This window comes from Uranotaenia lowii, chromosome 1, assembly GCF_029784155.1.
Source record: "Uranotaenia lowii strain MFRU-FL chromosome 1, ASM2978415v1, whole genome shotgun sequence".
NCBI lineage: Eukaryota > Metazoa > Arthropoda > Insecta > Diptera > Culicidae > Uranotaenia > Uranotaenia lowii.
In genome coordinates this window covers 7109136-7135141 of record NC_073691.1, presented here as the reverse complement: position 1 = coordinate 7135141, position 26006 = coordinate 7109136, and the positions used below count along the sequence as shown (strand labels likewise).

The following is a 26006-nucleotide window of genomic DNA, read 5'->3' as shown; positions in this document are numbered from 1 at the left end:
AATTGCCGATCGCCATAAAAAACGATTTGTTGATGTAATTGTTGATGAGAGAGGCAAATCGTCGTCCATGGAATAACGTCTATCAATTTTATTGAATGCTGCAAAGACGAATAGGAATCAGTATATTGATAACTTTTATTATATTTCCATAAAATACTTCAAACTATATTTATTCCCCCCTTCGGGTTTTTTGGAAATTTCTAAGCGGGGGATGACAAAGAAGAAATTGACATTTGTTCCGGCCTTATTTCAAAAGATAGAACTTAAATGTTTTCAACAAAGATTTATAAATTTGAACAATCTACAACTCTCCTAAACATGTTATGGCAATAAGATGATAAATAATAAAAATTTGAAAAATTATCTCGATCAGGAAAATATTTACAACAACACAAGCGCATTTTGAAATGATGAAACATTGTAGAACACATCCTCAAGTTATTTTGACATTTAAACCTTCAAAAACCCATGATCACGTTTTTTGAGTTCTGAACTACTGTGGAGGGGGGGGGGGCTCCTCTTTCTATATCCACGCTGGAATAACAGATGAGTCAGTCTCAAAAAATCATAGAAACATTGCTACCCTCCCATGCCCAATTTGGTTCCATTTGCTTGATAAGTTCTTCAGCTATGCTAAAAATTTTATAACACCCCCTCTTCCTGGCTATCTTTCCATCACAAGGGGGGAGAATACCAAATATTTATAGAAGCTTTTTCAGTCCCCCAAAACCATTCCATGTAAAATTTTGTTCCATTTACTCAAGTTTTACAAAAAATAATTGTATGGAAGTCCCCCTCCTCTCTTCCGTTCTCACCATTGGAAAAAGGGAGGGATCTTTCCCAGCAAACATGAAATCGTATCATCGTATCAGAAATGATAACTTAAGTCGTTTAAGTGGTGTTGCGAATCGCAATTTCAAATGCATATGGAAAAGATCGTATAAAATGTCATCTGAAGTCAGTTTAAATCGAATATGATAGAAAGTCTGCCAAGTTTTTTAAAATTTTTAATGGTTTTGCTTCCGCGCGGGCTTCAAGAAGAGAAAATATACCAGCAACCAGCAGTGCATCCAGATGGCTAAAAATCAGATGGAAATTGGAAAATATTGTCGCTGGCAACGATTTGAAGACAATGAGAGCAAAATCCTGCGCTCTCTTGCATTCTTCCGATAGGTACGAATAAGGTGTCGAATAACGCTTAAGTGGTGTAGTTTTCGTCGCTTTAGAAATAAATAAAATTTATGTATGTATATTGCCTCCACTTTGGTAGGTAAATGCTGTTTTTTCAACTTTCATACGATCATTCTATAAAGTATATGGAAAGTATATCAAAATAGCATAGAAATATAGCTACAAAAATGTTTGCTGGGCGAATAACAATTGAAACATTTTTAGTACCCAAATACCCTCTCATATCAAATTGGATTACATTCGCCTTTTTTTTTTAAATTTGTAAAAAAATTGTAAAGGAGCTTCCTCTCTTCTTTTTATCTCTTCACTAAGATGAGGGAGGGGTTCTCTAATTGTCTTTTGTTTGAGATGTGATCAAAGTTGCAGAAATCACAGAAAAATTTGTAATTTCACAGAATTTCGAGCAAACTTTCATCACAGAATCTGTGGTCACAGAAGAAAGAATTTTTAAATAGTCCCAGGTTTCACAGAATTTCCAAAATAATAATATTTTAGTCAACAAAAAAAAATAAATTTCTTACTTTGAATTAGTAAACTATGATAAGATTGGTAAAGCTAATTGATTTTTCTCAACTAAAATATTAAAAAGACCCAATTTATCATGAATTTTCAATGGCATTGAAGTAAATAGCATTAGAGAAAACCATCACAGAAGATTTGGGCAAATCACAGAAAGTCAGATTTTTTTTTTCAAAAACACAGATTTTTTTCGGTAACCTTGGTTGTAATCCCAAATTAAGCTCAGAATCCCGATAAAAAACGCTTCTAAAGGCCAGAAAACGCATTTTAAAGTTGGGATCCCAAATTTAGCTCAGAATTCCGAAAAAATGCTGCTTAAACCAGAAAATGCATTTTAAAGTTGTGATCCCAAGTTAAGCTCAGAATCCCGAAAAAACGCTTCTAAAGGCCAGAAAACGCATTTTAAGTAGTGATCCCAAATTAAGCTTGGAATCCCGAAAAACGCTCCTACAGCCTAGAAAACGCATTTTAAAGCTGTGATCTCAAATTAAGCTCAGAATCCCGAAAAACGCTTTTTAAGCCCAGAAAACGCATTTTGAAGTTGTGATCCCAAATTAAGCTCAGAATCCTGAAAAAACGCTTCTAAAGGCCAGAAAACCAACTTTAAAGTTGTGATCCCAAGTTAAGCTCAGAATCCCTAAAAACGCTTCTTAAGACCAGAAAACGCATTTAAAAACTGTGATCCCAAATTAACCTTAGATTCCCGAAAAAGGCTTCTAAAGGCTATTTTAAAGATGTGATCCTAAGTTAAGCTCAGAATCCTGAAAAAAACGCTTCTAAACGTGATCACAAATTAAGTTCAGAATCCCAAAAAAAAGCTTCTAAGCCTAGAAAATGCATTTTAAAGTTGAGATCCTAAATAAGCTCAGATTCCCGAAAATGCTTCTCAAGGCCAGAAAACGCATTTTAAAGTTGTGATCCTAAGTTAAGCTCAGAATCCCGAAAAAACGCTTCAGAAAATGCATTTTAAAAGTGAGATCCCAAATTAAACTCAGATTCCCGAAAAAGGCTTCTAAAAGGCCATTTTAAAGTTGTGAAGTTAAGCTCAGAATCCTAAAAAACGCATACCAAAATTGTGATCACAAATTAAGCTTAGAATCCCAAAAAAACGCTTCTGAAGTCCAGAAAATGCATTTTAAAGTTGAGATCCTAAATAAGCTCAGATTCCCGAAAATGTTTCTCAAGGCCCGAAAACGCATTTTAAAGTTGTGATCCTAAGTTAAGCTCAGAATGCCGGAAAAAACGCTTCAAAGTCCAGGAAATGCATTTTAAAATTGAGATCCCAAATTTAGCTTAGATTCCCGAAAAACCGCTTCCAAAGGTCAGAAAATACATTTTAAAGATGTGATCCCCAATTAGCTAAGAATCCCGGAAAAACGGCCAGAAAACGCGTATTAAAATTGTGATCCCAAATTAAGCTCAACTCCCCCCTTCCAGAGAGGTGGTGGAGTATAAAAATATTACAGGAACCTTTTCGGTCCAATAGTTTCCGAGTCTAAAGGGAACAGACAGACGGACATAAACTCATTTATAAGTACTCGGTCGAAAGGACTGGCTCTTTTTTGGGAGCTGAATTCACAGACAGTTTTACTCGAAATCGGACTTTTTTTTAAATAATTCTAAAAATTGAAGACTACTTTTTACCAACTCTTTATAAAAATGTCAGTTATCGTCAAACTTTTGACCAAAATACTGTTACTGTCAAGATTTCCTCGGCGTACCAAGGTCCCAACAGCGTTCGATTAATGAACCAGTACTATAAATAGATTTACCTCTTTTGAAACTTCAAAAATTAGCTTCCTCAAACGTCCAAAAACGACTAACCATTTCATTTTGGATACTTTCAAATTTCTTCGCAGCACGAAAGAAACATGACAGAATCATGTCATAAGCTTCAGCCACAAATCATGTCTTATCCGTCCCAAATCAATTGGACACATCCAAACATACTATGTAGCACCATTAAGTCAACAGCTAAACTAATAACTATCATTCATCCTGAGAGCATTCGTGAGACAAATGGAAACAAATATCGAGTGCTGGACAGCTGCTATTTTAGGACAGCTAGCGGCGCGGTTCTATTTTGGGGGATCAAGGAGGATAAATTGGTTGCTGCTAATCCACCACACAAATGGCGTCCACTGGCGCGCCATGTGGTCCTACCAAAATCATCTTCCAAACGCCACAATCTCATCGCTGGCGTCAAATCTGGCGGGAGTCAAGCGACAGCGAAAAAAAACATACTATCTCGGTACAAGGAGAAACGTTTCTCCCTTTCCAGCCAGACAGAGGACCCTACTAAACAGTTCCTCCTATACAGTAATTTTTGATAGATTACACCATATTTGTGAGTGAGTGCTCTGAGAAAGCGTCTCAAATGCACACACACGTGTGGCCAACGGGGATCACGATTAAATCGCAGTGAGAGTACACCGATGTATGTTTGGTGTTGACCTTTCCTTCTACGGGGTCTCTCGGAACGGAGTCAGAGTCAAGTTCCCCATCAGTTGCGCTAGCAATTCTCAAGGGGGTCTCTCCTCCGTCAAGCCCCCAAGATAAATCGCGATGCCTGTGCTGTGGCGTCAACCTTTTGCGCGCCGATGTTTGGGATGATTGACCCTTAGTGCCATGCCACCCCATCGGGTGCCTGGAGTGTTTATCACTTGATCAGTTCCTAATTTGAGGCACAAATACAATCCAAACGAATCGAATCGCGAGGGTCCTCCACTTGAGGTGGAGAGCTGTTGTTAAGGTTCCAGTTCCGTTCCCCGGACTTCCTCGACTTTTGACTATGCTGCTAGAGTTTTTTTTTTGTTGCTTCAATGCTGTTGTTGTTTTTTTTATAAAGAGGGGGCCAAAGTCGTCACCTAACATTCCTCCTCCAGCGCAAAGTAGGTACACTCTCGGTACAAAAGTGGCTGCTCAATCTCAAGTGATGAGTAGCTTAAAAACTGTGCTTGAACCTGACCCGCCGATTATGGTCATGCCACACAGGAGCAGATCATTACCTCCTTAGTAGTCGATTGTTTGATTGGGGGTGACAGAATGTTTTTTTTTGTTTCTGGAATTTGCCAATGAGCACGAATTAGTTGTTTGCGCGAAACTTTTGAATGACCTTCAAATTCTACTCGAGCTTTTGCCACGATCCCAAGTTTTTATCCTGCTTTGTTTGATGATCCGTTGCACAATCAACAGATCAATAACGGAAGTAAATTAAATTTTTCTCCCAAATCAAAAATTATTTCCCATCCCTCCATTCAGTTTTCTAGTTTGCTTAATGAAGCCAACGGGATCGTTTTTTATTATTTTTCATTCAGTCATAAAAGGAGCATTCAAAACAAAAACTAGATGACGCGCACAGATAATGACAATCATCCACTCTAGAGAACAAGAATCAATCGTGCATTTTCGGTACGAGTAGCATCATAATAAAAAAACAACTCTAGGAAGACGTTGGCGCTGAAGTGTGTTATGAAAAAAAAAATGATGATGAGATTCTCAAATGGGGAAACGACGCGTGACGGTAATTAAATTATTCATTGATTGGTTTCATTTGTCTGCCTGACTGACATCGGGTTAACTGTTTTGATTCGACCCTAGATCTGATAGTCGGGTAAATGTTTTTTGTTTGGATCTAAAATCATCCGTCTAATTGCCGAATTGCCAAGTTCCTTTGGATTTTTATGCATTTTGGTGAACATTCAGGATCAGTATAGTAATTTTCCAAAGCTGTTAAAAAAACAACACACTGGGTATTTTTTTTTTTTTATCAAAAAAGGGTTTCGTTTCCAGACGTAATAAATGCTTGTAAACTATTATTTCCTATGTAAAAAAATGCGAGGAATTGAGTGGACTAAACCGCTTTTGGATCCGAATCATCATGAAATCAGCTTTTCTAGATAAAGCTGTACTTCTTTCAACTCTGGCAACTGCTGTTTTGGATGAAAAAAAAAAAACAAAAACGCGTCTTTCTCGTAAAAGTACCAAAAAAAAAACGGTGTTCGCTCTCAGATTTCTCCTCTACACATTGTGCTATATAATTTAGACACTCTCGTTATCAGTGCGATTTTTTTCTCTCCGCACAGTTTGCGAGGAACAGTAGGAAGAAAATTGCACTCTTTTTCACTGGACAAGCCGAACTGAAGAGAAATGCCAATCATGCTCTTGACTCTACTATCTACTTGGAATCTCAACATCAGATTTTCAACTTTAGACTCTTGACTCTCAATTCTTTCTTCTTGTTCATCTTTTTTATCATCTCTCTTCTTTCTTCTCCGTTGTCTCCCTTTTCTTCTCTCTTTTTTCTTCTTCTTCTCTCACCTCTCTTTTTTCTTCTCTCTTCTCTCATTTCTTCTGTCTTCTCTCATATATCTTTTTTTTCTTTTCTCTTCTCTCTTTTTTTCTAATCGCTAATCTTTTTTCTTCTCTCTATTCTCTTTTTTCTTATCTATTCTTCCTTTTTTCGTCTTACTTCTCCCTTTTTCCTTCTCTCTTCTCTTTGTTTACTTCTTTCCTCTCTTTTTTCCTCGCTTCTCTCTTTTTGTTTTCTTCTCTCTTATCGTTTTTCTGCTCGTCTCTTTTTTTTATTCTATCTTCTCTCATTTTTCGTATCTTTTTTTTTCTTTTTTCTTCTCTCTTTTTTATTCTATCTCTCATTTTTTGTCTCTTTTTTACTTTTCTCTTCTCTCTTTTTTATTTCTTTTTTTCTTCTCTCTTCTCCCTTTTTTCTTTTCTGTTCTCGATTTTTTTCTCCTCTTTTATTTTTCTCTCTACTCTCTTTTTATATTTTTCTCTACTCTCTTTTATTCTTCTCTCTATTCTCATTTTTTTTTCTCTCTACTCCTTTTTCTATTTTTCTCTCTATTTTTTTTTTATTTCTCTCTCTTTTTTATTTTTTTTCTCTACTCTCTTTTAATTTTCTCTCTTCTCTCTTTTATTTTTCCCTCTTCTCTATTGAATTTTTCCCTCTTTTCTCTTTTATTTTTCTCGTTTCTCTCTTTTATTTTCTCTCTTCTAACTTTTATTTTTCCCTCTCCTCTCTTTTATTTTTCCCTCTTGTCTCTTTAATTTTTCTCTTTTCTCTCTTTTATTTTTCTCTCTTCTCTCTTTTATTTTTCTCTCTTCTCTCGTTTATTTTTCCCTCTTCTGTCTTATATTTTTTCTCTTCTCTCTTTTTTTGCTCTCTTTTCTCGAATCGCGAATCAAGATTTTGTCTTTCGAATCGGTACTTTCAACTCTTGATCTTGACTTTTGACCCTCGACTTTCAACTCTCAACTCTCATGCCCCTCGATTTTCAACATTTTACTTTTCTTTTGATTCTTGATTTCCAACTCTCCGGTTCTTTACTCTCTACTTCCGGATCTCTATTTTCACTGCACGTCTCTTGATTTTTAATTCAAGACTGTCTTTTCTCGTTTTTTGCATCTAGATTCTCGACTTTTGAATTTCGACACTTAACTCTCTAATCTGGTCTCCACTCTCGACATTCGACTCTCGACTATCGACCATCGACACACAACTCTCGACCTTCAGGTTCCCGCTCTCTATTCTCAACTTTGAGCTTTCTCATTTCTATAATAAACTCTCAATCCTCATTTCTCTTATCTCTACTACTGTTAACACACAAATCTCTACTTTGTAGTCTCAATTCTCAATTCTAAATTCTCTACTCTCAACGCTCAATTTCAAATCTGAGCTCCCAATTCTCAACTTTTCCCTGAATATGGAAAGCCTAATCGAATGTTTTTAAAGAACCTTTTTGAATCATTAAGGTATTTATATGTGATTTAAATTAAAATATTAAGACAGCTTCTTTTGTATCGTTCTTCACGCAATACAAATACCTGCAACGTCATTTTCCTCTATTACATACTAGCATAGATAATTATGAATTTTTCAACTGCTCAGTCAACCCAGTCCTCAAAAATTCTTCACTGAACTAAAGAAAATGCTAACAATCGCGAACGAAATAGAGCAGCAACCTGTCGTCAGTAGTCATACCTCGGTCAATAGACCCATTTTGACGCGTTTTCGTTTGCGCCTTCTTTCGGCCGCATAGAACATTTCTTTCCATCTTTCTCCTACACTAGTTATTTAGAAGGTTTAACTTTAATAGCCCAACTGGAAGTGAGGTGATTGTCCGCGCCCCGAAAATCATCCGTCCGTTCAGCATTGGCAACTATTAATTACTTACGCAGGGAGGTCGTAGCACCTTTCGGTATGAATTTTTTTCTCTACGAGTTCTTCCTCAAATGCGAAACTAAGAACCGGAAAATTTTTGTTTGTGTCCCGTCAGTGGCTTTCTCGGAGTTCGACAAACTTTTAGCGAATTTTTTACATTCAATTTGTAAGAAGAGTTGAGTTTTCCAAAGAAACAGTTGGGAGTCTCACTCAATTATTACACCGGTAATTTGAAAACCAACTAATGGGACGCTTATTTTCAATTAAGAATTAAGTATGATATATCGGGAATAAAAATCAATAGAACAATAAATTTGAAACGAAACGATAATGTCCGTGTTGGGTCATCGCCGAGCTGTTAAGCTCAAAACTGAATAAACAAACCGAATTTATGATCGCCAATGTTTGAGGATATCTTTATCGTTCAAGCTTAATCATCAAACTTATTGTATTGACGTTTCACATGTTTACCTTCGAAGATCGCCCCGTTGAAGTGTGTGGCCTTGATAGGAACTTCAACAATCGAGTTGCATTATCGCATCAACTTCTTCCTAAAAAAGCCAAAAAGTGCAAAGCTTGCTGGTACGAATCTCAGCTAAATCCCGAATCGCCAGAAATCCGCTTCATATGGACCTCGGCTCTTTTTCTGGACCAGTGCCTCGGGCGGTCAAATAAAATTAGCCTTTTTAACTTTCCAGACAGCCGAGATAAAAAAATTCCAACATAAATTAGCGTTGTAATTCGCGCTTCGTTGAACCCCTCTTCTTTTCTTTCCCCCTGGCTAAGATCCGGGAGTCACGAAAGGTCGATCAAGGTCCCCCACCGAGTAAAAATTGAAATCCTCCGGTCAAATCTGTGCGTTGTTCCCAACCCAATCAAACTGTACAACTATCTCTCACCTTAATCGCGGGCAGAATTGCTTTGGCGTCCTCGGGCAAGACAAGCTTTTGGCGCATCGAAGAACCGTCGCTGGCCACCGGATGATGACTCATGTCGCCGCCACTTCCCTCAACCAGATCGTTGCTGTTTGATATCCTGTGGAAGGAAGAATTTGGAATGGGTGTTAGTGTGATTGGTTATGTTTTCATACGCCTTCCCTCTCTCGAAGTGATGGTTTATTATAAAATTTCCTTCCTCCCAGAGCACAACAATATGAATGCCGGCAGCGAACCATGTCCAAAGCCCCAGCGCATCACCTCACCACCATTAGTGGTTAGTAATTATAAATGACATTCAATTTTCACATTCCCAACCAACGATCGTTGCATGCCGTCTGGGATCTGACAAATTTGATGCCCTCCCATTTCGCCCGGAAGGGTCATTTGGCGAAATGAATTTCTGCCAAATACGATTAAGCTACGCGTAAGCGCAAAGGCAAGGAATCGTTCCATCGACAAGTGTTGGGAAACTGTTTTGTGGCCGTGTGATTCTCGTTTAAAAAAAAAAAGTAATATTTTTACTGTATTTTTCGAAAACAGTCAAAAACTTGGGCAATTTTTTTCTATCAATTTTAATTTTATTTTTGATTTTTTTTTATTCAATTTTAAATTATTATAATTATTTTAATTTGATTTTTTTTTCAATTTCCATTTTTTATAAATTTCTATTTTTTTCCAATTTAATTTTTTTTTCAATTTGATTTTTTATCAATTTTAAATTTTTTTGAATCTGATTTTAATTCAATTTTAATTTTTTTTCTTCAATTAAATTATTTTCAGTTAAAATTTTTTTCAATTATTTTTTCAATTTATATTTATTTAGATTTTTTTTTTAATTTTAATTTCTTTGAATATTTTTTTCAATTTTAATTTTTTCAAATATTTTATTCAGTTTAATTATTTTGTTTCAGTTTTTTTTTATTTTGTTCAGTTTTATTTTTTTTATTTTGTTCAGTTTTATTTTTTTTATTTTGTTCAGTTTTGTTTTTTTTTTTATTTTGTTCAGTGTTATTTTTTTCAGTTTAATTTTTTTATTTTTTTTCAGTTTTATTTTTTTATATTTTTCAGTTATATTTTTTTTCGGTATTTTTCAGTTTAATTTTTTTATTTTATTCGGTTTTATTTTTTTTCAGTTTTATTTTTTTATTTTATTCGGTTTTATTTTTTTTCAGCTTTATTTCTATTATTTTTTTCGGTTTTATTAATTTTTTTTTATTTTTTCAGTTTTATTTTTTTTATTTTTTCAGTTTTATTTTTTTTATTTTTTCAGTTTTATTTTTTTTTAGTTTTTATTTCTTTAGTTTTATTTTTTTCAGTTTGAATTCTTTTCAGTTTTTTATTTTTTCTCAGTTTTGTTTTTTTTTTCAGTTTTATTTTCAGTTTTATTTTTTTTCAGTTATTTTTTTCATTTTTTCAGTTTTTTTTTTTATTTCTTCAGTTTCATTTTTTTTTTGTTTTTTCAGTTACATTATTTTTTCTTTTTTCTCTATTTTTTTTCAGTTTTATTTTTTTCATTTTTTTTAGTTTAATTTTTTTTATTTTGTTCAATTTTTTTTTTACTTATTTATTTTTTTATTTTTTTCAGTTTAATTTTTTTATTTTTTTTCAGTTTTATTTTTTTATTTTTTTTCAGTTTAATTTTTTATTTTTTTTCAGTTTTATTTTTTTATTTTTTTTCAGTTTTATTTTTTTATTTTTTTCTGTTTTATTTTTTTCAGTTTTATTTTTTTATTTTTTTCAGTTTTTTTTTTTTATTTTTTTCAGTTTTATTTTTTAATTTTTTTCAGTTTTATTTTTTATTTTTTTCAGTTTTATTTTTTAATTTTTTTCAGTTTTATTTTTTAATTTTTTTCGGTTTTATTTTTTAATTTTTTTCAGTTTTATTTTTAATTTTTTTCAGTTTTATTTTTTTATTTTTTTCAGTTTTATTTTTTTATTTTTTTCATTTTTACATTTTTTCAGATTTATTTTTTTCAGATTTATTTTTTTCAGTTATATTTTTTTTCAGTTTTATTTTTTTTCAGTTTTATTTTTTTTTTCAGTTTTATTTTTTTTCAGTTTATTTTTTGTTTTTTTCAGTTTTTTTTTGTTTTTTTTTTCAGTTTTAATTTTTTAAATTTTTCAATTTAATTGTTTTTTAGTTTAATTTTTTTAATTTTTTTGAGTTTATTTTTTAATTTTTTATATATTTTTCCATTTTTTTTCATATTTTTTTCATATTTATTTTATTACAGATTTATTTTTTCAGTTTTATTTTTTTTTATTTTTTTAGTTTTATTTTTTTTCAATGTTATTTTTTTCAGTTTAATTTTTTTTAAATTTTATTTGTTTTATTATTTTGAGTTTTATTTTTTTCTCAGATATATTTTTTATTTTATTTTTTTTTTTAATTTTATCTTTTTTAAATTTTATTCACAGTTTTATTTTGTTAGTTTTTTTCAGTTGTATTAATTTTATTTTTTTGAAGTTTTATCTTTTTTATTTTTTTTTTATTTCTTTTTATTTTTTTAATTTTTTTTTTAATTTTTTGTTTTTCAAGTCCTGAAAGTTGTATAAGTCCGTGTAAGTTGTTCAAATACTTTGATGTCCAACGTGTCCTTAAAATAAGGCCTATAAATCCTGTTATACCTATATACGGCCTACATAAGTCCTATAAAGATAAGCGCTGATGGAAATTTTCCTGGATTTGACGATGTGTGTAGTGTGAGCCCAGCACATTTTTTTGAGAATTTTGAAATATTTCTACCAGTATTCCAATACTATTCCCATATAGCATTTCCTTTCTTAATCAATCAAGAAACCCTTACCTGCAATCCTTTCCAGCTTTGCCGGAGCCCTTGGGCGGTTTCTGCTGCTGAGGTGATGATTTCGTGTCCGCTGCAGCTGTCGGCGGGATGTTGGAATTCTGAGGATCGGGTGCCAATCCAGCAGCCAGCTCCTTGAGGTTCTCAGCGATAGCGTTCTGCTTGTTGGCGATAGCCTGCAGCAGTGATTCGTTGGTGTCATTGGTGCTACTGTTGGGGTTCCCACTGCTGGCCGCAGAAGAAGAGGCTCGCTTGCTGCATTCCGATGCCGCCTGTACCACGCTTATGAACCGTTCCAGGATGATCCCGAACATCAGCAGCCCAACCGAGAGGGCACACTCCTGCACCTCGGAACGGGCCCCGGGAGCCAGCGAAGTGTCTGGAAGTAGACAGGAGAAGAAAAAAAATGAAAATCCCACAGTTAACATGCGCTTTGGGTTTTTTCCACGGTTTTTGTTGGAACTTCAACAAATTATTAAAAACACGATAATGAAATCCTATTCCGAGAAACGGCTACCGCAAGCAATCCGTGTCGGTTTCGGCGAGGAGAAGCTGCAGCAAAAAAAAATCTGACATAATGGAATAATTGGAATCGGTTCGGCAAGCAGGCAGCGCATCTTTTTCACGGATTTGCGAACGTCGTCATCATCAACATCATTCTTGAGGAGGAAGATTCCAGGTTTTTGAGATTAGATTACCAAACGATGAATTAGAGAGACAACAAAGAGTTCATTTGTTCTTCAACGCCCGATTGGAATTGCAACCGGGCGCGATGCGTTTTTTTTCGGTGGGCCACACACAAACAACGAGCCGTTGAAGGAGATTTCTTCGAAGTCTTTTCTGTCAGGCGGCATTCCGCTAAAAAAAAGGTTACCCAATAATCATTGGAGAATTAGCAGAAAATGATACTCATCATCATCAGAATCAATTTGGGCGTGTGAGAGTAACGGAAAATTAATTTTTAGAACGTACTCCTATTGATACGCGTGTGCAAAAGTTAAAATCCTCAACTAATGTGTGTAGACCAGCATGGGAAACAAATGCGCATCAAATGAGTAAACAACCCGAGCAGACTTTTATGGCAAAATTATAGCAAATTTTGCTATCACGCCCTGAGAGCCGAACTTGCTCTCATTTTGCTTGACATAAGGTGGTACACAGCAAAAATGAGAGCAAAGATTTTCATACTTGGTTACCAAAGTGATGCCTAATTTTGCTAAAACTGAGAGCCGAACTACACCTCATTTTCCGAGAGCTTGGAGAGTACAATGATGCCAGTATAAGGCATCACATAATTTAGCCTGACATCAAAATTTAGCATTATTTTGCTTTCAAAATTTTAATTAAACTACAGCAAAACGAGGTATAATTTTGTTATCCCTGTTAAAAAATTGCTTTTTATTTTTGCTATGTTCTACCGTAAGTCAACCGAAATGAGAATGAATTTGCTGATCAAGGCGTGATAGCAAAATTCAATCTTACAATTTTTTGAGTATCCAGAGTCGCCTTCAGTTATGCAACGTGTGAGCAATTTACAGCGTATCGATAAAGACAATGCTTAGGTTTTATTTGATACGGTTAATCTGAAAAAAGTATTCAAGACAATAGTCCCTATATTTTTTGATAGAAGATTTTCAAAACAATACAATACCCGAGCGGACTTTTATGGCATAATGCTCGCGATATGATGAACATCGCTTTTTATGAATGCAATATAAAAGTGAATTTATTCATGGTTCAGACAAATAGCTAACATTTAAACGCCAAAATGTACAAACATTACCGATTTTTCTGCAATAAAAGCTAAACAGCTGTTAATTTATCGTATACATTCAGGCGTTTCAGATGTGCGGTACATGACAGTACGCCTCTCTTTAATCGTTCGCTACTAGGAGCTCACTTTTCAAGACCAAACGGTGCGATTGATTTCCAAAAATTTCCGATCACCAAATCCTTCATGCCGGTATTTCTGGTTATAACCATGACGATTTTTGCAAAAACGACGTATCGAATAATTTTAGTAAAAGGAGCTCGCTCTTATCTAAAAGTCCTCGCCAGAAACGGAAGAGAGTGAGTTACATTGGAAAACATCTGTTCGGCGTTTTCAAATACTTTTAAATTGGTAACCTGGTCAAATGTTGAGGAAGCTAATTTTAGTTATCTTGTATGTCATGCTGTAAAATTTAAAAAAACTTCGTATTGGATACTTTTATTAAGCACATTTATCATCCATCTATTAAGTTGGAGAGGTACGAAATGTTGCAACCTCCGCTAAATAGAAATGTACCATGAATATCTCCCTCAGTATTTAGTGCAACTCCATATATAGGCGATATTCTTTAAACGCTGAAGTCTTATTTTATACATTGAGGCGTAACATGGCGACGTATAATGTATGTATCTATATCGTGTTCATATACAGTACTCGCTCATTAGTCGGACAGTCGGGACCGTCCTACCACCGAAAACGTCCGATTATCGAAGCTGTGTTGGAATAAACATTATTTTAATCGAATTTGGATTGTTTCGTTCTTGTCATTGAGATATTATAAGGAATTTTGCCAAAAATATGTAAAAAAATAAAGATTTAAATCACTTTTAAGAGCTACAACATGTTAAAAAACCTTACTGTCCCACCAAGCTATGAATAATGAACAGATTCGAGAAACGTGAAACAATCGACAGTAACAAAATTATGAAACATTTTGAAAGGTCTAATGAACAGTACTTATTTAATATGTAACGGGACTTTCAACAGTGCCTCAAAACATCTTATTACCAAGTAAGTACTGTAAAAAACAACGTATGGCTTTATAAATATCAGATGCAGTTATAATTAAGTTAAGGCGATATTCATAATTACAAATTTAAATCCACAAATTACCATTTCATGATTTTTTTTGAGCCGTTAAAATGATTTACCCCTGCTGAGGCTGGAAAAAAAGCCATGAACGCGAACCTGGAAAAATGTATCTCTCCAATAAATCGACAATGCCATATCATTACATTTTGTAACATGATGAGGAACAGTTAAAAGTTGAACAGGGAACTAGTCACCCCGTTTTGTTTTTTTTTAACTTCGATTCCTTCAAATTTGTCACGATGAAAAAGTCACTTCTGGAGAATCGAAATGAAAAAATATGTGAAGGTTTTTTGTTCTGAGGTCAGTTCAAGATTAATCCCAAACCATTCTCTATCCACTTCTCCATGTCTTATGTGGCAAGGAGGACGTTATCGGCGAAAAAACATATTCGACGTTCAGTTTCACAGTGAGTGTGCGAGCTCCTTTCATGACAATCGCGAGAAAAATTAATGTGTTCTTATCTTTATCATAACAAGTCATCATCCAACTTGGCATAAGCAGCGATTTAAATTAATAAACCCTTACCTGATTGAACGCACCAACTGCTCCCTGATAGCCATTTCAGCGGCATTCGGATTTGTCCTCATCAGCTCTATGGTTTTGAAATCCGGCTGCATATTTGAGGACATTACAGGCAATGAAAAGTTTGCTACCAAATGTGATAACATCCACAACGGAACGAAACAAAGCAGTCTGTAAGGCAACAATACCAAACAAAAATTAAAAATCGGTATCGATTTTTGATTACGGCGAATGCGCCAAGACCTTTGTTTTGAGAAAAACGCATTTCAAGTTTCAGAAAATAAAATCAATTTTCTATTTAGCTGCGTACAATCATTTTCCTAAATAAGTCGCTAAAATGCTTTCAAATTGATTTAATTTCATCACCCGATCGATAAATATAGCTTTAACGTACTAATTACTCAAAAAAATTAATAAATATAACTGTGGGCCCTTTTACCACAGACTAGTGCTCTCATTTTGTTGATTCGCCAAATTGGAGCGCCCTTTTGAATTGCAGAATGACTGTTCGCCTTTTGGATCACTCATTAAAGAAGCAATATTCAAGCAAATTTCGGCTTGAAAGCGGGTCCAAATGATCACATTAAATCATTAGCACATTCAACGATCTTATAAATACTGATTTTTACATCTCCTCGTCCTGGAAAACAAATTTAAAAAACTTCAATGCCCTTTTGCTATCTCGAAATAACTATTGGCCCTTTTGTTCGCGACGAAATTTTGAGGGGAAATGGGCGAATGAACTGTGGGATTACACACTCATAAAAAAAGCTATTCGCCTTATTTAAAAAATTAAATTTAACTTCACTAAAATAAGAAAAATTAAAAGTAGATCATATTTTTGGATGTAAAATAAAGAGTTCAATGCATTAATGTGATAATCTGGATTTGTTTACAGTTGGCGCATTCGCCGTATTCAAAAAACGATACCGAAATATTATTTCCATATCAAAATCCGAAATAACCTGTAATTTTGCTAGCCGCTGTTCTCTGCGTCCTGACGTAACCTGCATCACCTAAAATATCAGTTCCGGAGGGCTCGTTGATCCAGGGAAGCACCGTGGGCTCTAATTGTCTGGCTGGGGGACTTTTTTTCGGGCGAGATGATCAAAACACGAACGAAAACGATAAACAAAACAACAAAACATAACAACTGACAATTTTTGTTTTTCTGCACTGGAATAATTCATTCTTCCATTTTTACGTGCAAAAAACTTTATATCTAGAGATTATTGAAATTCATGATAATCATAATAGCTTTCAGTAAAATTCAGTGAAATGGTTTACGACTTAAGAATTCTGTTACATTAAATGAAATTCGTGAATTCGTTTACGGTTTCAGAGTTCTGTTACATTAAATGAAATTTATTCTACTTCGGATTCAGCATCCTTCTACAACTATTCATTTTACTTAAGTGCGGCTAAACGCCTGAATGTATTTATTTTAAATATGCAAAGAATTCGTATCAAGAACAAAATTTGATAACGATCTTGAAAAACTGATGATGCAAGAGCAAAACAACATTTATTATTCTACACTCTACAGCATCAAGTCTACACAAAGGCGATTAAAATGAGTAGTTATGTAATTTAACATAATTTGTTCTGGAGATTTTAAGTAAAATTTTAAAATCCTTTTATTCAAGCGTCAAAGTTTAATCAAGCTGGTTAGGATTATGCATATGCCATAAAGCAACGTATTCAACCAAGAAAACACAATTTTGATGAAAATTTACCGAGAAATTAAAGGGAAAATCTACCGTCCACACTAACCCCATAAAACGGGGTAAGTGAAGATATCTGCAGTCCATAACAATTTACTTGATAACTTTTCTCGCTTTGCGTCTATCAAGATCTTTACGGTAAAATTTATGGAACAATTATCATAAATGAAATTTGAAGTTTTCTGGACTTCGATATAAATTTTTTTAAAGTACGAGTTAATATTAACGTTTTTGCCTGTAGGTGGTCTAAATTGTTTTTTGTCGCATCAAAGTCTCCTCGGGGCGTGAAATTTTTAACGATTCGATGATACCTTAGTGATGCCTATTTTGGCCATCAACTTTCAAAATGCGCGAACTATGCCGGTTACGAACAGATTTGCTATTTGTATTCAGTTATGACTTAATAGACTCTTAATTTTTTTTTTGTATAGACTAAGTAGTTGAAATTTTTGAAAAGAAACTTAAAAAAGAAGTTTTAAGAATACTCTTTGAAAAACAATTTCAATTCACATTATTGATGATCAAGTTAGAAAACGTTTGATAATCTATATTTTTAAATAAAATTTACCAGGTTGGAAATTTCTATGTGTGGCTGCACCTTCCTGAAATGATACGTCTTTTTTTTTTCAAACTCAAAATTATGTTGTTCCGGTAATTGTTCCGGAACGTCAAAATTTTGCGGCGTGTTCGTTGGTTGCTGTTCCGGTTCAAGGAGAACTAGCAACAAAGGAGTTTTTCTATTTCATAAGGTCGAACTCAGTTTTGCTCCCTTATTGCAAGGAGGAAACAGGAAACTTAACTTTAAGTTCATAGAATCGAACTATGTTTTGAACCTCGATCAAACTTAATTTTGAGTTGGAAAAAAGGAGCGTGGAAATTCAGTTTTATGAACCAAATTTGGCGTATTTTTGGCTTCTTAACAGTTATTCAAACCCGTTGAGATTGATTATTGAAATGTTTCAATTTTTTTCTCCAATCTATTTTTCTTCTGGGCCGATCTCCTTTGCATTGAATGTTCTATACCAGCACTACTACTTTAAAAAGAATCCCATCTCATGTTCCAATGTGCAAGCCAATATAACAATAGCAGCGACTCAACTGTTTAAATTAGTCGAATAGAAGAGATGAAGAGGATTATATAAGTAAGTAGGTGTAACTTCAGTTTTGGCCTCAGGTTTGTATTTTACATTAAAAAAAAAATGACACCTCATTTATGCCTAGTTTTGCTATCAATTCAAATTCTACACCAAATTTTGCTTCAAGTTTGCTGTTGAAACCTAAATGTGGTCTCGGTTTGCTCTCAAATAAAAATATCTGACACCTTAATTATGCCCTGTTTTGCTCTCGTATAAAATTGAACAGCAAAACATGCCATCAGTTTGCTGTTGACACCTTATTATGGTCTCAGTTTGCTATCAATTTGGGCATCAAAGTCTGCTCGGGAAATATTTTATAGAAGAGGTTCAAGGGAAAAAAAATCTTAATTGGAAAAGAATTTGATCATGAAAAAAAAATTCAATTAAATTTACGAAAACTGATGAAATGATACATCAAAAACAAAGGATGAAAAAAAAGGATAGACCTTATCAAATAAAGGTTGGTTAGAACTAGTTTGAACTGAACTGAAGGCAATTGTACGTGAATGGGTAAAAACAATTTTGAATGTACATGTTCAAGCACTCGTAACAAGCAGTCTCAAAGGCGTTCTTCTCTAATAGCTCGCTAACGCATCGGCCCTCCAAGCCGAAATCGTAGGTTTTCTACGCTACTACTCTCAATTGTCGCAAAGACTCCATCCACTTCTTAGGTATTTTCTTGACTTTGTGGTATCATTCTACTCCGGTTGACGGAGATCATGTTCATTTTGTTCATTTTCAAATTTCTGTATACTCTCATTATGCTTTGAAATGCTTCGCATACTCTCGGTACTGTATTTGACCTACAACAACCCCGATAGTTTTGCCAAAACCTTTTAGAAGGCAGGGCAACCTGTACTATCCGTGCCGTAATCGTTTCCATCTGGGCTGGGCTGATCGATACGAGACCAGCAAGACCACACTTAAGATTTTTTTTAATCTATTTATTAGTACTGTACGAATGATTTGCTATGCTGCATCATTCTTCCGAAAGGGGGAAGGTGTAGTGCATATTTTGAGCGATTTGCGCATGGTAGTAAAGACAATAAAATCACTCTTATTTCAAACTTATACGAGTACGGTTCATTTAGAATCTGGAAAGGCATCCAACTTTCTCAAACCACTGCTTGTTTCTTCAAACAGGCTTCTTGAGTGTACCAAATTTGTTAGTCGGTATCGCCATCAAAAGTAACGGGTTCACAATTCAAGCAAGCTCTACTGTCTCGTGGATTTGAGGGAAAAGTCGCATTTGCGTTGAGGATAACTCAATCAAGAGCCATTTCATACGAGTTAAACTACGGAGATAAGTATTTAAGAAGAGACGGTGTAATACGATGTCATCGTCGAGAATCATGCGAGTTGTAGCGTAATGGCACAGGCGTATGGTGTTAGATGCAGGAGTCCTGGATAAGCGAAACTTCATCGACATGCAACAGTTTCCAGAAAACACGAGCGGTGCATATGTATTAGCCACATTGAGCGGTACATAAACTTTCCCCCTATATTGAATAATCAGCATGATAGTTTAGGAAAACTGAATCCAACAGCTTGATAACTGCCCATCAGATCTTCATTCATCTTTTTTATTTAGCCCAAATTAATCGAATGAGATAACTCTTATCACCTCCACTCAGACTGATTCATCAAAGAGAACCACTCTATGAGCCCATTTGTTACTGTCATGTTGCAAATCATACTTTTATGCTTTCCACTCAATTTGAAGAAAAGAAGCGGTCCATAAAATTTGAAATTTTTATTCTAGCGGTACTCCGTTGATGAACTCAACTGCGCATGCAACACCGGCCACCAAACCGTGATACATTAAAAACGCCCCCGGAAATGCCCGTTTGTTGTCGGGGTTCAGGTCTTTGCCGAATGATGACTCTCCTTACCAAATGTTGTGCTAATTTACCGTATAAAATGCTCATATTTTAACGTTTTACCATAGCAAATAGGTGCTGTGGGTTGCACGGCGTTATGATTTTTTTTTTTCATGTGTCTCTCCTGGTACTCTTTTCTCTCAACACGTCGTAAAGTGTTTCCCTCCAAGAATAAAGTCGAGATAACAACTAGCTCAACGCGTAATTCGCGAACCACCCCCGCATTGGGTTTGTTTAAAAATTTTCCATCTTCAACTTGGTATGAACTGTGTGGTTCGGGTTGATGGGGTCGTTTCACCGCGAATTTGTGGCGCTTTTTCTAGAACTTTCCTCGTGAACGACCCGATCTTCCCACAAATTTTGCAAACAATGTCTCCCGGAGAGTTGTGCTTGGCCCCAGAAGAATATTGACAGAAAACGTTAATTATTTCGTTGTATGTAATTTTCAAACATTAAACATTTTTGAACGGCATTTCTTACATTTTTTCAGTTTTATTTTAAAACATTACCTCGAGGTGACCACTTTCCGAGTAAGTTTTCATCTCCAAAGAGCCCGCTTTTGGTTCTCATGATAACGATAAAATGTGTTTGAATGCTAATTCATATCGTAAACACCATCATTCAGCACCGGAAGAACAAAAGGTCTGGCTGCTTTCATTTAGAACTTTCCTTGGGTTGGGCAGCAATTCTCCAGAAATCAGCGCTTCGAATCCGTGGGAGAAAATTTACTTCAAGAAGAAAGAAAAACATGCATAATGATCGCATTTCCTAATTTCTGCGCACCAATAAATCTAATCTGGAAGACGCCATCTAGCAGTGCGAATTCATAACGCGGAGAGGTCGGTGGCCGTTTTGTTGCTGCTGCCGTTTTGGAGAAATGGATGGTTGAATGATCGCCGCCTGTATGCTGGAAGACAGACGGATTGTGCTCACTACTTTTGGGCAGAGATTTCAAGTGGTTCATTCCAGGAAAATTCGGAGCCTTTCACAGTTGGCTGCATTCCGGCAGACCGGAACGTCGACGAAAGTCGGCAGAAATTAGTGAATGAAACTTTGGCGCTGCGCTCCGGTGGCACCGAAATTGTCAATGGATGAGACTGATTTGTTACCTCACAGGAAGACAGCGACACTGTATGGCAGCAGGCATGGGAAAATGTCAGCCGAAATTGTTGTTAGATATGGTTAATTAGAAAAGATTAGTGTAAATGAATTATTTCGCCGAATAACAAAATGGATATTTGTCAAGGGTTTCGTAAAATTTGTAAGTAAAAGAAGCTTTGAACGATACAATAAATCTTTAAATATGATATTCAGACATTGGACCGAAAGTATTTAGGCCGAAATCTGTTAAGTCGATAGATAGTCGATAGGAATTAGTCTTCAGGCCTAAGGATGTCTAGCCGAATAGGACACTAGACCGAACAAAGTCAGGGCGTCATTAGGACGATTTTGTCATAAGGTCAAGTGGACGCTTAGCCAAAAAAAATTTAGCCCAAAGAGACATCAGATCCAATGCAACAATAGACGTCAAGCAGAACGGACGATAAACCGAATTGATATGCATCATTGCTACACCCACAAATCAGACTCTACTCCAATAATGAACTTTCTTGGAGGTGGAATTATCGGTATAAGATTCTATGCCAAACAGGCATTAACAAGCTTTCTAATAACTGGCATTGTCCTCTCAGCGCAACAAACCAAATAATACATATCCAACATCCTATCACAAGACAAAGCAGGAAAAACATTCTTTGTTTCCAACCGACGCACAGTTGGACAGAACCTGCTTTGTTTTGGACAAAACCTTGTAACTTCTTTAAACAGAGATTTGACGTCTTCGGAAGAAATGTTCTCAGTAATAAAAGCTATTTCATCAATTAGCTGATGATATTATAGCTCAATAATTGAATTTATTTTTGAAAGGCACAAAATTGAAAATAGAAGTCGGTAAAATGATGATAAGTTTCTTCCAAACTTAACGGGAAAAATAAATTGAAAAGATTCAAAGATTTTTAGACAATAGAGATCCCGTTCGATTTAGGCAACATTCGATTTGGCAACATCCGAAGAAAACCATTCGTTTGGACAACATCCAAAAAAGACTTTTTATTCACTTCTTTTATTTTTTATTATAATTTTCATTTTTTTTTTCTAATTTAAATTTTTAATTTTTTTTTATTTCACTTTTTTTATTTTAATTTTAAATTAATCAAAATTTATGTAAAACATAATATGATTTTTTTTTTTGCCTAATTATATCAGTTTCAAACAGTAAAAAATATTAATTTTTCAATTTTTTTACTGCTTAAAACAAATATAATTGAGCCAAATTAAAAATTTTATGCAGTGCGTTTTTTTTTGGGTAACGGTGTCAGAAGGACTGTGACAATAAACTTACGTTTTCCAACCGACTTAGATGGTGCACTGGGTAAGGTATCAAACTGGTAAGCCGAGATGAGATGTAGAAGTGAGTTCGATTCTCACTATATTGTTTTGGGACGAATTACCCAACAGGATGAAAATCCCATAAAATGTTTTTCTAGTTTCGCTTGAATGTAGTGGTCATGCATCATTTTGCTTGGGAGCTCGAGACTTTATGACAGAAGTGCTTGTCCAACCATAGTACACTTTTCAGCGCATTTTCGGCACTGATATTGGCTAAATAGGCATTGAATTTTTGCAACATCTTCTATCTATAGGTATAGTTTAAACCCGTAGAATGGAGAAATTTCAAATTGACTTAATGCTCAATCGACCAAACGTCTATTTGGCCTTGTGTCTATTCAGACTATCAATCATAGGGCCTCACGTTCGCTCGTACTGAAGGGTGATACGGTCAAAATTTGGTCAATATCAACTTGACGTATTTCTTTCAATTTTGCATTTAAAAAACCTGAACACCCCTCATTTTGAAGGTGTGTGTGTGTGTGTGTGTGTGTGTGTGTGTGTGTGTGTAGAATGTTGCTCCTATTTTGATTTTGAAATTCACTCTTCAGTTGTCAAAATGCCGTCCAAGGAAGAAGAGCAGCGTATCAAAATTTTGCTCGCGCATTGCGAAAATCCGAGCTACTCGCACGCAAAGCTGGCAAAATCGCTAAAAGTTGCCAAATCAACCGTTACATATGTTATTAAAGTGTTTGAGGAACGCTTGTCGACAGCCAGGAAGTCTGGATCGGGGGGAAATCGAAAACCGGAAGCCTCTGAGACGACAAAGAGAGTTGCCGGTAGTTTCAAGCGAAACCCTAACCTCGCTCTCCAAGATGCCGCAAATAAGCTGTAAGGTGTATCGTCTACAACCGTGCATCGAGCCAAAAAACGAGCCGGACTATCGACTTACAAGAAGGTAGACTTACAAGAAGGGAGTGACTCCAAATTGCGATGATAAACAAAATACGACGGCCAAAACGCGATCCCGGAGGCTGTACACGACGATGCTGACGAAGTTTGACTGCATGGTAATGGACGACGAAACCTACGTCAAAGCCGACTACAAGCAGCTTCCGGGACAGGAGTTTTATACGGCAAAAGAAAGGGGAAAGGTAGCAGATATTTTTATGCACATGAAACTGTCAAAGTTCGCGAAGAAATATCTGGTTTGGCAAGCCATCTGTACCTGTGGCTTGAAAAGCAGCATTTTCATAGCTTCCGGGACTGTCAACCAAGAAATTTAAGTGAAAGAGTGTTTGAATAAACGTCTGCTGGCTTTCCTGAAGAAACACGGTTGTTCCGTACTATTTTGGCCGGATTTGGCATCTTGTCATTACGGTAAAAACGCCATGGAGTGGTACGCCACCAACAACGTGCAGGTGGTTCCCAAGGACAAGAACCCTCCCAACACGCCAGAGTTTCGCCCAATGGAGAAATACTGGACTATTGTCAAGCGGAGCCTAAAGAAGACCAAAAAACTGTTAAGGACGAGCAGCAGTTCAAGGCAAACTGGCTTTCTGCGGCTTTCCGGCAATTCGGATTTGGAAAAGCGGAACCCTAACTGAATATTTTTCCTGAATTTTATACTAAGAAAACTTGAAAAAGAAATTTAATTTGATTTTTTAAATAAACGATTTCTCCGATTTACACGCGTTCTCCCTTGACCAAATTTTGACCGTATCACCCTTTAACATACTTCGGCTTCATGCTACTTTATGCTTATTGCCTTAATTGGCTTAAAGTCCATTGACCGAAAAATGTTAGGCCGAATACCCTTTTTCCTTACGACTTTGGGCTAAACAATCTTGATAACTTTGATCTGCGTATTCCAACAAACTTCAAAATGCATGACAGCTACGTACGTAATTGTTGATTTTTTTTTATTTTTAGGATTAAAAATGTTACCAAAAGAGGTTCTAAAACTTTGATCATCATAGCGGCAGGCAAGAAGATGAAGGAAAGGAACAAGCAACAGCAACAAAATAACAACATATCCCAATCACTGACTGCGCGAAATCGAGTGCAACGTTCGTTCTCGAACTGTTCTTCTAACCGTCCTTGAGTGCAGCCTTGCAATTTATAACCCCGCAACAATGAACTGCAACACACACGTGCAGCCTAGGGTCCCCTCGGGAATGAAGACGATCTTCCCCTAGCCGGGCAGCGAACGTTCTTCGATGGATTAAGTATTGGCACATTCCATCCACCATCCGGGCGATTCGATAAAGTCGAACGTCGGTCGAACCGGATGGCGTTTGAGACTGAAGGTGGCGCGGAAATGGCCGTAGCAGTGATTGCAGATAATAGAGAACACTGAAGCATAATTGAAAACAATCCGCATCTGCATAGTTAGTTCAGTTCAGCTGAAGATGAGGAACCCACCTTGATGAGAATTTCTGGGAAGCGGTCGCAAGCATCCTCATGTGATGATTTTTTTTCGTTCTTTAAGGGGGAAAACTAGAGATTTGCGTTCACGTAATAAGAAGCTCCAAAGCAACTTAATTGCATCCGATTTAAATGCGCGTATTGTTTGCTGGTTTGTTTGTTTTGATGCTACCGTGATTTTAATAGTTTGGATTGGAATTTTAAATGCACCCCGGCAGTGCGATTAGATTCGGCTAGTTAGCTTAAGTAGGTGCCGGTTGACCCCAAGAGGTCAATACATTTAGTTCGGCTGAACCCCCTCTGACAGCAACAGCAAAAACGACGAACGTCACTTCAGCACTGTTTCATTAATTAACTTGCTGCTTGAAGCGCCTCATCAACAGCAGCATCGGTAGTCACGAGAAAAACGAAACTGTTGCGTTCCATTCAGCTTCTGTTTGGGGCTCTGGCTTCTGATCAACGACAACAGCAAGCTGAAGATTGGGGGACCTCATTGATTGTCGAGCAGTGGAGTAGTATCGACAGTGATCGATCTTGGATAATAACCATAATCATGGTGCTGCCGCTAATTGGATGAAGTGATCCTTTTAAACCAATCAGTGTTCTTCTCCGGGTGATGTGATGTATGGCGCATGATCAGGAAGGTTTTATGTACTGCAGCCAGCCGATGGATGATTACCATAATCTGTCCCATCGGGAAAACAAACATAAATTTCGAGATTGCATCAATGAAGTGCGTCTGTCACTCGAGGGTACAACGTGGAACATGATGGGAGAAGAGGATTAAATTAAATGCACGGAAACAGATAAAATTAGCAAAATAAACAAATTAAATACAAAACACTATCAAAGGGAGGCAAAATGAAAATGAAACAATTAAAAAAAAGAAAATCCTTTTCCATTGAGATTCTTATCGTAGTCTCTTTTTCTTTTCTTAAAAAAAAAAATAAAAAAATAAAAATAAATTAAAAAAATAGGGTTGCCAGAACTTTTAAGTCGAAAGATGCGTAGGTTTAGCAAAATTTAAACTTAAATTATAGGTTAAGCCACTGACTACAATCGATTTTTTTTGGCTAAGATTTTCAGCGACAGGCAGTGATTCAAAATTTAAAAAAAGCTGGCAAAAATTATTTTTCTTTTTGTGAAAATTGTATGCGGAAAGTTAAAAAAAATTTAAATTGATTTTTTCAATGATTGTTATTTTTTCGAAAATTTCTTAAAAAAGTTCTTAGCCTCATACTGGAATATTTAATATTTTCTAATTATACATGAATATTTTTGTAAAAATTAAATGTGTTACATGAACATTAAAACTGATATTTAAAATGAATTTACTGATATATCGGAAGCATACATCTGTGAAAATACGTTAAAATTTCAATTTTTGAACCAAATAGCGTTGCACTCAAAGCTAATATTCAAAATATAGCAAA

At 35.5% G+C, this 26006-nt stretch overlaps 1 protein-coding gene across 2 annotated transcripts in view; it reads right to left on the bottom strand.

The window, feature by feature from the left end:
- LOC129738652 (telomerase-binding protein EST1A) overlaps nucleotides 1-26006 on the bottom strand; it is a 177474-nt gene that overhangs the window by 72281 nt on the left and 79187 nt on the right. For both annotated transcript variants that reach the window (XM_055729901.1, XM_055729902.1), the window contains 2 exons: nucleotides 11637-12012; nucleotides 8791-8926 (listed from right to left, as the gene is read on the bottom strand). In XM_055729901.1, coding sequence (XP_055585876.1) covers nucleotides 8791-8926; nucleotides 11637-12012 — 512 coding nt within the window. The remainder of the gene's footprint in view (nucleotides 1-8790; nucleotides 8927-11636; nucleotides 12013-26006) is intronic.